We start from the raw sequence: 13195 nt of genomic DNA, 5'->3' as shown, positions 1-13195 counted from the left end.
AAGAGAAACAACAAGAGGAAGAGAGCCCATCAACCACCTGACTAACCAAAAACATCTCAATTAACACTGATAAAACTTTAAATGGCGATGTGCCACAGCCTGGCTCCAGATTTAAACAAAGTGACAGAAGATAATAGTGGTTTTCCAGTAGCCTTTGTATAGTGTTCCAGCACTAGAATATCTTGTGCTACTCAAGACTCAAAAAAGCATGAATACTAGCAATGAGCTTCATTAAAAAATCCACTTTTATACTTTGAGCAAATGCAGTACATTTTTCTCTAAAAATCATCATTTTTTTATGCTAAAAATATCTATTTGCAACTTAATCTTTCCTAGCTCAGAACTCAGGCTGAAATGACAATGGGAATAGCAGGAAAAAATGTCCCTTGATGCATGAATATTTTCCTATAGCATCCTGACTGTTACATCTTTAAAATCTGCTGCTGGGAATTATATATGAGCCATATATTAAATATGCTATATGGGATAAGTTCACATTAGAGAAGAGGTGAAGCAGGCAAAGTTGCATACTAAGTGTAATTAATTTTGGTGGGATTTTTGTGAGGAGAGTCACTTTCAGGACAGGGACCCTGAGCTTGACAAAGGTTTTCAGTATAGCTGTTGAAATTTATAATTAGTGATGAAAGTAGTTATTAAAAATGAGCACTGCAGCATATACCCCAAAACAGTTCTAAAAATACACTTCTTGCTAGGCCGAAAGTGGGAAAAAATGCCTACATTGTAAAGAATTTTACTCTGCAACAGAAATAGCTGTCTTTGAAACAACCTTCAGAACTGTCGCATCTACACCTGACAGTCAGGCTTGTATGACTTTTATCTTGAATTGTTTGACTGTCTTCTTCTTGACTGCTTTTACAATAATCTCTGTAGAAATACGCAATGATTAGTACATTGTGTATTTCCTGGGAATCGTGAGTCATTCCAGAATGAGCTGTACATATGAGGGATATTCAGTGCACCTAGATTTCAGCAAATTACTCTGGTCCTCAGATTAAGAGTCATCTTTATATACTCTCTGAGTAATTATGAGGAAGAGACCTCTTATACTGCAAAATGATGCAAAGTTCTGGGTGAGCTGAATTATTTTCTTGGGAGTTTGTCCTCCTGTATTTGCCATATAGGGTTGGCACTGAAATGAGTAACAGAATACTAAACAGTTGCTCTATTTAACTATTTGGAAAGGCCAGAGAGATAATTTCATAGAAGTTCATGTACAACATGTACAAATTGGTTGTCAATTTATTGACCCCTATTAAAAGCAGGCAATACCATAAAGTTTCTTTTTGTGACTTTCCCTGATTGCACAGACTTGTGTCACCCTTTTTCTGGGTGTTCACTCTGTCCCAGTCTCTCTGACTCATTCTGCCAGTGGAAAGCAGCTGACAGCAATCCTTCAACTCTGCAGGGCAGGCTGTAGGAGAGGGTGGGAGATCACCATGCTGGCTTGACAAAGACAGTGTGAGGAGCAAGCAGTACAAGATAATACACAGACAGTGCAGTACTGTATTGGCCAAGGTCTCCAGATGACATCTGGATGGGAGTAGTGGCTTAAATGAGAGGTTTTAGAATTTCAGTTCAATCTTTGATCCCTTCAGGCCAGTTCTTTCTTTTCTGGAACTCAGTGTGGGCTTTGTTATCCCAAGAGTGTGTGCTTCTGCATTGAGGACATTCCTATGCAGGATGGCCATGCTGCAAACTTCTCTGAGGCTGTAGAAGCAGTAGGAAGTTCTGGGAACTTCTTAGAAGGCCTTAGAATAAGCAGATCTCCAGTCTCATAGCTAATATACGTCTCTGTATCTGAATAATGTTCTTCTGTATAAGTCAATGGACAACAGCAATGCCTGAATGAAGAATATTTACCTTCTGAAGAAAACAGGAGGAAGCTGTTCCTCAGGAGAAATGCTCTGCAAGTAGTACTTTACTGTTGTGCCAGTCCACCTGCTCAGCAACTCCTTTCTCCTGAAGGTGGGACACTTCAGCAGGCATTTCTTACCCATGGAGCTTCTCCTTTATCGTCTTGATATGGCTGTGAGCACACTGTGTGGGCCTGACTCATGAGGAACTAATCCCAAAGAGTCCTTTTAGTGATCTCCTATTTGCTCACTTAAGAACACATACTTCCCCCTGAAATTTGTCAGGGATATGGCTGTTTCTAGAGGCTGTTGTGAAGGAATAATAATCTGCTTTGCTCACAGGTCATGGAAAAGCAGCACAAGCTTTGTCAAACAGATTGTGCGGAGCTGGGAACAGCCACTTCTGAATCAAAAGCCCCATAGCTCTGCAGGGCAACAGTGTGCTCTCAGAAACATTGCATAAGCTGCAGCACAGCTCCCTGAGACTGCAGCCTGTAGTCTCAGTGCTGTCAATCACTTGAATACAGAGGGGGACACAGGTTTGTCTGCAAAGCATTGTGCAGATGCAGCTGCAGGCTTATCACTGAAGTCTTACACTTTCTAAAGTCAGGTACAGTATTCTCATAGATAGCAGACTGTCGTTTTATTTAAGCAGATTTCACAAGATCAATCTGTGAAGAAAAAATTCTGATTTTAAGTGTGAATTAATATTGCTTTTTGCAGCCTCCAGATAAATGGAATCACCAGCAATGACAAATCCTGTAGAGGTTTCTCTGTGTTGTTTCTTTGTCATTTTACTGCTGTTTGTAACTGCTGGGAAGTGTACAGCTGTTCCCACCTTCACCTTACAAAAACTTCATTATTTTTAGTTTATTCTTTGCACTCGTACTAAGGACAGCACTTTTCCTGTCACTTCTTAGTCTGTAGATGATTCTCCAACCAGTTTAGGCAGAGAGTTCAGCAGGGCATCATGAGTCACACTTTCCTTTTCATGGTATTTTTGGAACTATCAGAAATCTTTTAAATACATTCTGACAATTTGAAGAAGAAAAGCTGCGGTTGCCTCATTTTGATTTAACTGAATCTTGAAAGATAAGTGTAGGGAGGGGAGCATTGGCGTGAAAGAGAATGCACAGAAACAATGCTGCCTTGGCTTATTTTCTTGTCCTTACTGCATTGATGTTTCTGGCCTTTAGCTGCCTGAATTGCTTGTTGGGCATGCTTGTAAAATCCAATGCCTATTTTTGAGCAGAGCAGAGATACATGGTTATTTCAGTTCACAATGTCTATGTGCATGATCTTAATGAAACTTCAGCATTGATGTCAACAGCACTGATGTGTGTGTTTTTTTAAGTGGTTGGAGTGAAGCAGTATAACTGCCCTTGAGGGGTCTGTGCCCTTTGACAGCAAAGGGGAAAAATATTGTGTTCTGCAAATCTACTACTCGGATGTACTCTGGAGAATGAAGAATATAATCTAGTCCAACAAGCGCTAGTGTTCTCATAATGTCAGCTGAAGAGAATTACAGGAGGATCGATTTTATGTAATTAAACTTCCCTGGCATACACAGAGATCTGTTTCCTTAAAAGAAAAAAAAAAAAAAAAATAGGAAAAGAGTTCACAACTGGAGCGTTTTCCTCCCTTCCTGCAAGGCAATTGTTAGTTTCTTACATTAAATGAGAAATGGTAATTGAAACTAACCCTGGGAATACCATTCTCTCACTGATATGCAGTTACATTTAAGGATCTAACATTTTTTTAAAAATGTGTTCAATGCATAACAGTTCCACCAGAAATGGAAAGCAAAGCTTTCAACAGATGCATTGTTTTGGGTCTGTCTTCAGCAATGGAAAAAATAGAACAGTAGAGCTTGACATAGTCCAGCAATTTCAACATCTTTCCCTTGTGTACATATTGATAGCTCTCTCTTAAAGTCACCCTGATATTAAATGCACCCTCTGGACACAAAATGACCTTCATACAGGTACAAAGGAGAAATTGTTTCAACTGTCCAAATTTAATTTTTTTTTAATGAAACTTTTAAAAAGAGGTATAAATAGGAGTGTGAATTATAGAGGGGATGAATTTCTATTGAGAGGGTAGGATATTGTCTACACCTCTGACTTTGGATTCAGTAATGTCCTTTAGCTGCTAAATGCAAATCAAACAGCAGCAGATTATACAAGACTGGGGAGTGAATTTAAATATTAATATTACCACATCCTCTTTAATACAACCTGGGGGTACATGCTACCAAAAATTGTCTCATATTGTTATTGTAAGGACAGTACTATCAGGGCAGCTTTCATGGTAAAACTGGATTCCAAAGGAAAGAAGAATAGGTTAAATCTAGGATAATGTAGATCCTGTCAATCCTTTGGTTCATTGTGCCTGCTGGTCACTTAGCCTTCTCACTGGATACCGTGCTGCAATTTTGACACAGAAATGTGAAACTGTGGTAGGACTTGAAAGGAAGTCTTCCATGTTTGTGTTTTGATATTAAAGTCACAGAATTAGTCAGCTATGGGTGTGAAGCTCCTGCCTTTCATTGTTGACAATAAAAAAACTCTAGAGGTAGCTGGCACCTGCGTAAAGAAGGAAGAAACATTCCTTCTTTAGGATGAGGACAGGCCATTCTGTCATCCTTAGGGAATTATTGTTAGAGACAAGAGAAATTGAAAGAAGTGATAGATGAAGTGCTCTCCTGTCTGGATTTCCATCATCCAGATTGTGATTGCACTTTTAGTTTGGGAGAGCATCATTTTCCCATTTCTTCCAGTCCCTTTTCAGTCCTGGCAATTAGTTATTGCACCAAGTTGGTGCCTGCTTGGGTTTCTGCGCACACATCCCTCATCAGTGCACAGCCAGCATGACCTGAAGCAGCAGTCATGAACTAGGTGACGCTCATGGAACAGGTTATTAACTAAATATGCTGTAAATGGGTGAGTGTTCAGCTTTCCCCATCAGTGTGACGTTCACTCTAACTTCCCATCTTGGTGTGACTAAACTCTTCTGACATCTGTTCACTGTATATCAAAATTCTCGCCTGCGTAGAGAACACCTGTCTGCTTTTACCTATACCATATATCCAAATATCAAAATTACATAAAGAATGTCCCTGATCTTGTCTGAGATCAAGGTAAAAAGTGAGTGCTTCACACAACAGTTTCCTGGCTGTTTACCAAGGTTCCTTGTGTTTGAGAGGTGTGCCTTCCCACCAGTGGCATCAAGGGGAGTGAGGTGCTGTCAGGAGATCAGATGTGCCTTATTACACATCTGAGCTTGATTCAGTTTGTGAACTCTACTGTTACTTATCCAGTTTCCCTTGCCCTTATTTTCCCTCATCTCATTAAACAAGTGAAACTAATATGAATTAAACCTTGCATTCTCTGCTGTGTTTGCTCTGTTTAGCAATGCCTTTACTCTTGGATAAAGAATGATCCAAGTCTCAAGATTTTCTTGCTAATGAAAATAAGGCTGCAGAAAGTTTGGTTTATGGTTTGATTGAAGGAGAAAAGAAATCTAACTTTAAGACAAATTTAAAGTTGAAGTTTAACCCTGATAAGAAAGGTACTTGAAATTTTGTTTCCTTTTTCTCTAGTGAGTCCAAGAAAATTTGGTCCAGATGTATTTCACTTACCCCAGCACTTGGTAGCACTTCGCTCTATAGTGTGGTCATCTCAGCCAGACTGTAGAGCACTGTCATTACTAAGCTAGAAATGTTTCCATCCTGAGTGCTTTGTCTGCATCATCTTTGCCATACTATTTCATCACACACCCCTGGTTTTGTCTTCTACATAACTTCTAGCAGGATCTTTTTGCATGTTGGTGCCAGAGTTTCACTGTTACATCCTTTATAAATATGGTCTTTTTTTTTTTTAACTTGTATTGCCAAGCTCCAGTCTTGCAGCTGATGTAGGGGTGTGATGAAAGCAGGGATCTATAGAGTGACAAAGTTCTTAATGATAGCAGTTCTGGGATTAAATCATAGCCTAACTGTCAGGTATAGGTGTGCTGTACCAAGAAGTTGACTCCTGTCCTGCTATTCAGACATTTGTATGTTTAAATTCAGAACAATGCAAAGCTGGAATTTTTTTGCCTTCAAAATGATTGCAGATGCAAGATCTGCTCTGTGTTTCCTTGTGTCAGGAGATTGTATCTCTTTCTTTTCTAGATTTGAACGTATTCACACAAAGAAAGGGAACTACAGTAAGTCACTAGTTTCAAACCAAGAAGAGGTAGATGATTTAGCAACCTTGGAGGTACTGGATGAGGTAAGAACCTCTTTTTTCGTATTTTCCTGAAGAGGAGTAATCACATATTAAATCACAATGGTGTGCTGTTGATTTTCAAATTCAACTGTATTGTCACGCTTCAGTTGTGTAAGTGTACAATGACATTTCACCACTTTATGCCAAATACTCTAAACAATATTTACTGCGTCAGAAAGGTTCCAACTCAAAGCTAAAACAATCCCTGGAGTTATAGACCAAACAGTTTGTAACACCATTGACTAAACAGGATTTATATCGATGGATTTTATTACAGTTAAGTATCCAGTTTGCAATGGTGAGTTAACCTGAAATTGGTCTATGTGCAAGACCCTCCATTCATGTTGCTTGAACACTGAGAGTTGTCTTAAACTAGCTCACCATACTCTCCCAGACTTATTTTGGTGTGGAAATGAATGAGGGTCAATTTATGTCAGCTGAGCCTCTCATCTGTCAATGCCTGCTGGTGAACCTTTGACCAAATTACTGATACAAATACCACTGGTTCGTCAAAGTTCAAAATTAGTCCACTAGGTGCAGGGAAACATGGCACAAAGGAGGGAGGGAGGAAGTCTGCTGTGTTTATGCTTTAAGCTTCAAAACCAGAAAGAAGAATCAGGCTGCAGCACATTATCTGCAGGTCTTGGAGGCCATCAGTGGTTGTAAACAAACTGTCAGTCTTCATCCGCTGGGCTGTGCATAGACTATAATTCACATTCTCTTATCTGTAAAACTTCTCTGGTGTATTGTATCTTTGTCAGTCCAGAATACTCATTGTGGCACTTGAGCTGGTAAGCTGCATAAAGCTGACAGCTCACAGAACATCTTCCAGCTTCCCAAGAGCTTTGTTATAGTAGCTTGATGGTTAGTTCATTGTAATTGAGCTAATCTAAACTTCACCTACTTCAGGTTTAAGCATTTTATTAGTGTTGGAAAGAGTAAGACTGTTGTGGGGTTTTTTTTATCTTTTACCATGAAATATGTAAACAATCCAAGCTAAAGAGATTTTATTGCACAAAAAAACCAGACAAACTGGAATATATCCCATCTTCTTAAAGGTGGAGCATTCTCATGGAAGTCCTCAGGAAGCCTCTGTCTAAACACATCATTTGACTGTGTGGTGTTACTAAATCAACTCCACTTTGGAACCACTTTCACATATGAATGGCAGCTTCTCAGAACTAAATTCTTTCTTCCACTCAGATCTTTCTTCCAGTTTAGGTAGCCCCACCATCAGAGCAAGACAAGAGATCTTCTATTGGTGCAAGAAATAATTTCAAAAAGGCAGAAGTTCCCCTAAAATAATTCTGTAATGTGGATCTGGTTATGGCCAAAACAAAAGACAGCATTCAAAGCCAGTTTATCAAGGCAATGGAAAACCAAGATTTTCTCTTTATGTCTTCTCATAAAGGAAGTATAACCTCTACAGCTGTTGAGAATTCAGCTTTTATGTGTTTTAAACAGTACACAGTGTACAACACTGTAACTAGATAGATGAGAAAGGAAAGCAACTCCTGTAGTCCTCTGCTGCCAGTTGGTCTGTTCCAGTCAATATGGGGCCTAAATATTTTCACATGTACCTCAGATTAATCTCAAGACTGATTTAAATTTCTTCATTCAGCTCTGTGGCCTGTTTTGAGTGGAAACCTAAGCAGGCACTTTATCTACCCAGCTGTGTATGCAGAAGAAGCTGAGGGAAATTACATCAAGAAATTTGAATTCCATTAATGGGCCCTTCTTTTTTCTTGGTTCAGGGGGAACTGGCTCTGCAACAGCAAAGAACAATCACAGCAGAGACTGCTTGTTAATAGGGAAGGATGCCTTATTGTTTACATTACTGGGAACCAAACAGTTGAACATCTGTGTTGTAACATAACAGAGTAACGTTAGAGCAGCTCATATCAGTAATGGCAGTTATGGATCATATGGACTGAGTCAAATGATTCTTGATAAATTACATGAAACTTTAGTAGTCGAAATGTAGACAAGACTGTCTCATGGAAACCTCTGAAGAACTGAATGAAAGCAGTACTTATTAACTCCTTTTTCTAGAGCCACTTGAGGCTCTAGAAAAGTAAGTATATATTGTTCAAAGTGAGTTTGGACACAAAAAATTAGAAATGCCAGTGTGTTTGAAAAATATTGCTTACTTTTGATCATGATCCATCGTACTCCTGACAATAAATGTCTTCCCTCCCCGTCCTCCCTCATTGAAACTATAAAAATATTTTATATGTTTTCCTAATAATTTTTTTCCTCCATGTGATTCATTGTTCCTTTTCCTTCTCCATCAGAATACAGTAACAGAACAGTTGCAGAAGGGTTATGCCAAGGACCAGATCTACACTTATGTTGGGGATATTCTCATCGCCGTCAATCCATTTCGGAACATAGATATTTATTCTTCACAGGTATGAAAATTATATTAGGTTTCATTATTTTAAACTAGCACCAATTTCCACTAAAATATAAATATTTGTTTTAAGTATAAAGTAAGACCATTTTTGAGATATATTTTAGCTTACTCTGAAAAACAGAATTACCAGTAGAGATGTTCTTTCAAGTGTACATTGACACACATTCTTAACACTTGATGAATTTCAGCACAGAAATGAGAAACTCCAAAAGAATTAATTTCTAGTGTCTTTATGTCTATAGTGTAGATCACGCACAAAGCAATTGTGTAAAATGTTAACTTTTGTGAATCTGTCTCCTCATTATACAGAAGGGAATTTGTCTCCTTATTATACAAAAGGGGAAAGATATTAAAGTCGGATCATAAAATAATTTGGGGTTATTAATTATCAGATACTACAGGTACAGAAAAGATCTCAAATTTTAACATCAATATCATGCAGAGATACTAATAGGAAAGGAAACACAAATAAATTTAAATAAGTTGGAAATATGATGTCTGACAAAAATAAATTTTCTCATAATAAATTGAGTTTCATAGTGTAATCAGGACTAAAATTATGGAAAATTGCCCTCTGTTTTTTTAGCATTTCTTATAGTCCTAAATGCATACAGATTCATGGTATAGTGAGTGCAGTAACAGCTCCCTCAGAAAAGATCACTGCTGGAAACCTCAGCATGCTGTGCACTAACCTAAAATAAAGCCAAACTTCAATTTAAAAAAAAAGTTTTTAAAGAACAGTGATAATGTTTTTATTCTTCTTACACTTAGCATTCCAAACTGTATATTGGAGCCAAACGGACTGCCAACCCTCCTCACATTTTCGCTGTTGCTGACATAGGCTACCAGTCCATGGTGACATACAACTCTGATCAGGTATAGATGAGGTGCCTAATTACCTCCTCTGCCAGGCTGAGAGATATGTGATGAGCTCAGTCTTGCTCTGTTCTCTGCAGTGTATTGTTATTTCTGGAGAAAGTGGAGCTGGCAAGACACAAAGTGCCCATCTGCTGGTTCAGCAGCTCACTGTCCTGGGCAAGGTAAGTGACAGAGGAGATGTCCCTGTAAGGCTGTGCTGTCATGGGCCTAAAGGGCTGAACCTATGAACAGGGCATTGGTGGTGGGGTAAGACTGTTACACATTTTCCAAAGAACATTGGAACATGATGCCAATCTATCTACTCCTTCATCCCCCCTGAACTAGGGTCACTGGAGAATATGCTGTGCTTTCCACAGGGAAAAGTACCCACTGCAGGGAGGGCTGTGACAGTCAGACCCCTGTTTGAGTGAGTGCCTCCTAGTCACCCAAGGAGTACCAAATAAAATCCTCTTCTAGCTTCTCATCCTTCCACAACCAGATTGCTGTCAGTGGGACATCGTCATTCTGGGAAGTGGCCACCATAACTGTCCAAATAAAATACATTTTTTTCCATGCCCCAGGAGAGATGAAAGCAAAATTAATGGATTGGTAGGGTTCAGTGGAGCAGTAATCACATGCTAACAAGGATCCTAAAAGAAGATTGGCCATTTCAGAACCAGAGAAATTCATTGGTAGTGTTATCATTATGTGTGTTATCTCTTCCAGTCAGCCTTAGTTCTGAAGATTGCTATATTCTGACAGATTTAATTTTTTATATGTATGTATATATATGCCTTTCTCTCCATATAATTCCCATGGGAATGTCTGCCCTGATTATGTCACACTTCACAATACCAATGAGAAGATTAAAGAAACGCCTAAAAATGTTGGTATTTGAATAATTACTCATAATTTGAAGCAATGTCTTTTTCATATCCAGGCTAATAACAGGACTCTGCAGGAGAAGATTCTCCAGGTGAACAACCTTGTAGAAGCATTCGGGAATGCAGGCACCATTATCAATGATAACTCAAGTAGATTTGGAAAATATTTGGAAATGAAATTCACTTGTGGTGGCACTGTAGTAGGAGCTCAGATTTCAGAGTACCTCCTTGAAAAATCCAGAGTTGTCCACCAGGCAGTGTAAGTATGAGAATTGTATTTGACCTAATTTGAGGGTTACAGAGTAGGCTTATGATACAGGAAATCACCTTGGTTCAAAACACAAAGATGAATAAGGTACCTGGAACTTTTTTCTTAGAAGTTGTATATGAATAGCTTATAAATCTGTAAGGTAGCTGAAAACAGCTTCAGATTTTCTTTTCCATTGCCCCCTGGGTTATTTAAACGAATCTTATGCCTATGTGATATATAAAATAAGAATGTGCAAAGACTTAAAAACTTTCTCATAGTTCAGGTACACATTTCTTTGTGGGATTTTGGAACACTGTGTTAAGTATATCACTTGGATTTACTTCCCCTAGTAATGTAGTTTATTTCTTTGTTTGCTCATTTTCCATTTTGGAGCATCTAGTAGAATTTGCTTATAGAGAGTTATAGGCCAAAGATCCCTCCCAAGAAGGATTTGGGGGTGGATGAGAGGCTGGACATGACCCAGCCACGTGCACTCCCAGGCCAGAAAGCCAAACGTGTCCTAGGCTGTATCCAAAGCAGTGTGCACAGCTGGTCAAGGCGGGAGCTCTGCTCCTCTGCCCTGCTTTGGTGAGACCCCACCTGCAGGGCTGCATCCAGCTCTGGGGTCCCCACTGCAGGAAATATGTGCACTTGTTGGAGAAATTCCAGAGAAGGCAACCAAGATTATTAGAGGCATGAAGCACCTCTCCTATAAGGAACAGCTTGTTCCTTATAATTTGGGATTGTTCAGCCTATAGAGGAGAAGGCTTTGGTGTGACCAAATTGCCACCTTCCACCTGAAGGGAGCCTGTGAGAAAGATGAAGAGAGACTTTATGCAAGAACATGTAGTAGCAGGACAAAGGGCAATGGATTTAAACTGAGAGAGAGTAGGTTTAGATTGGATATTAGACAGAAATTCTTTAGTGTGAGGGTGGTGAGGCACTGGCACAGGTTGCCCAGAGAAGCTGCAGTTGCCCCATCCCTGGCAGTGCTCAAGCCAGGCTGGATGGGTCTCTGAGCAACCCGGTCTAGTGAAAGGTGTCCCTGCCCATGACAGGGAGTTGAAGCTAGATGATCCTTAAGGTCCCTCCCAACCCAAGACATTCTATGGTTCGATGATCTGATGGTGCCCCTGAGACATACACCTAAGCTCATGCACACAGCAGGGGTTTGAACACAACTCCTTTTTGCCATTTCAGTAGTGACTGACTTGGGCATCTCAGGGCTCAGTTGTGGTTGCAAATTTTCGTCTAATTCTTTGTCACTAGGAGCACAGGAACCTTGAATGTGTAATAAACCTCTGTTCTGGGTTTGGGCAATAAGCTTCTAAGCAAAGCTTGCCAAGTCATGAGGCCCTTTTGCTGAATGTCTGCTTCTTGGTTCAGGGCTAAAGGACACAACAGACCGAATGCATTCAGTGAACCAGGAGTGCATACCTCTCCCACAGTCAGAAGATTTTTTAAAGAGGTCAGCAGCCCATTCAGTGTAGGTGGGTGAGCAATGTGCAAGATCTCACATAGCATCTACCAATTGCATCAAGGGCAAAGCAGCACTGAGCTGCTTTAGCACCAAGCAGTCACCCTGGCAGTGTCAGGACAAACACACAGTGGCATGAAAAGGGTATTCACAGGAAGTTCTATAATAAAGCTTCTCTCAGAGTCTTCTGTCAGTTTGTGTGAATCTTGCCTGATATTAATATAACGTTTAGTAATAGTATGTGTGTCATCAGTTAAATGTAGCATGGTTAAATTACTAAATCAGTTTGTTGTTTCTGTTGTTTCAGAGGAGAGAAAAATTTCCATATTTTTTATTATATTTATGCTGGTCTCGCTGAAAAGAAAAAACTGGCACATTATAAACTGCCAGAATATAGACCTCCCAGGTAATGCAGTTTATTTTTGCATAAATTGATTACTAAGAAATGCAATGTTGAATTCTCAGCCTCATTTACATTCTAACTCTATATCCATCAACTTTTCCAGATATCTGCAAAATGATCATTTCAGAATAGTGCAAGATTTCATGAACAATAGCTTTTATAAGTCTCAGTTTGAATTAATAGAACAGTGCTTCAAAGTCATAGGTTTTACACTGGAGGTGAGTGCTGATAACCCTTTTCCTTTGTGAACTTTACCAGCTACCTCAGGAAAAACTTATATAAAGTATTCAAATCTCCCTTGTTATTTTCTTCCTTTAGCAGTATTGTGTTTATGCTTTAGGATCTTGCACGGTCAACTTACTGTTGTATAGTAACATTTAAAGTTTTAGGGTTTCAATGCATTGATAGATGGTATTAGTCAACAAGACTTTGAAATCAGTGAACACAGCACAGCTGAGTAATTGCGTGGGGGGAAGATTTTAACAAATTTAATGCATAGAAAATTATGTTGTAAGTGTTTATTGGCCAATAATTCTAGGCCTGTGAATATGAGCATCGTCTCAGTTTTAAGAGGAAGTCCATGGTGAGAGTTCTAAAAATTCATTGAGTTGATCTGAGTATTGATGAACTCAATACATTTTCACAACTCCAGGGATAAAGTTGAATGAAGTTCTTAAATCCCTTTGGAGATTAATCTCATCACTAAACATTAACTGAACCCATTCTTTCTTTATGATCCCATATCCTTTCTCAGCTAGCTGT

The 13195-nt window shown here is 39.2% G+C and overlaps 1 protein-coding gene across 1 annotated transcript in view; it reads left to right on the top strand.

Moving 5' to 3' along the window:
• The window catches only part of MYO3A (myosin IIIA), a 114108-nt gene that overhangs the window by 52185 nt on the left and 48728 nt on the right, over positions 1-13195 (top strand). Inside the window, exons 10-16 of the mRNA XM_058832214.1 lie at positions 6049-6148; positions 8440-8556; positions 9333-9437; positions 9518-9601; positions 10360-10562; positions 12338-12436; positions 12537-12651. Coding sequence (XP_058688197.1) covers positions 6049-6148; positions 8440-8556; positions 9333-9437; positions 9518-9601; positions 10360-10562; positions 12338-12436; positions 12537-12651 — 823 coding nt within the window. The remainder of the gene's footprint in view (positions 1-6048; positions 6149-8439; positions 8557-9332; positions 9438-9517; positions 9602-10359; positions 10563-12337; positions 12437-12536; positions 12652-13195) is intronic.

This window comes from Poecile atricapillus, chromosome 2 (genome assembly GCF_030490865.1).
Source record: "Poecile atricapillus isolate bPoeAtr1 chromosome 2, bPoeAtr1.hap1, whole genome shotgun sequence".
In the NCBI taxonomy this organism is placed as follows: domain Eukaryota; kingdom Metazoa; phylum Chordata; class Aves; order Passeriformes; family Paridae; genus Poecile; species Poecile atricapillus.
Note: the sequence above shows the minus strand (reverse complement) of the source record. Positions and strands in the feature narration are given on the sequence as shown.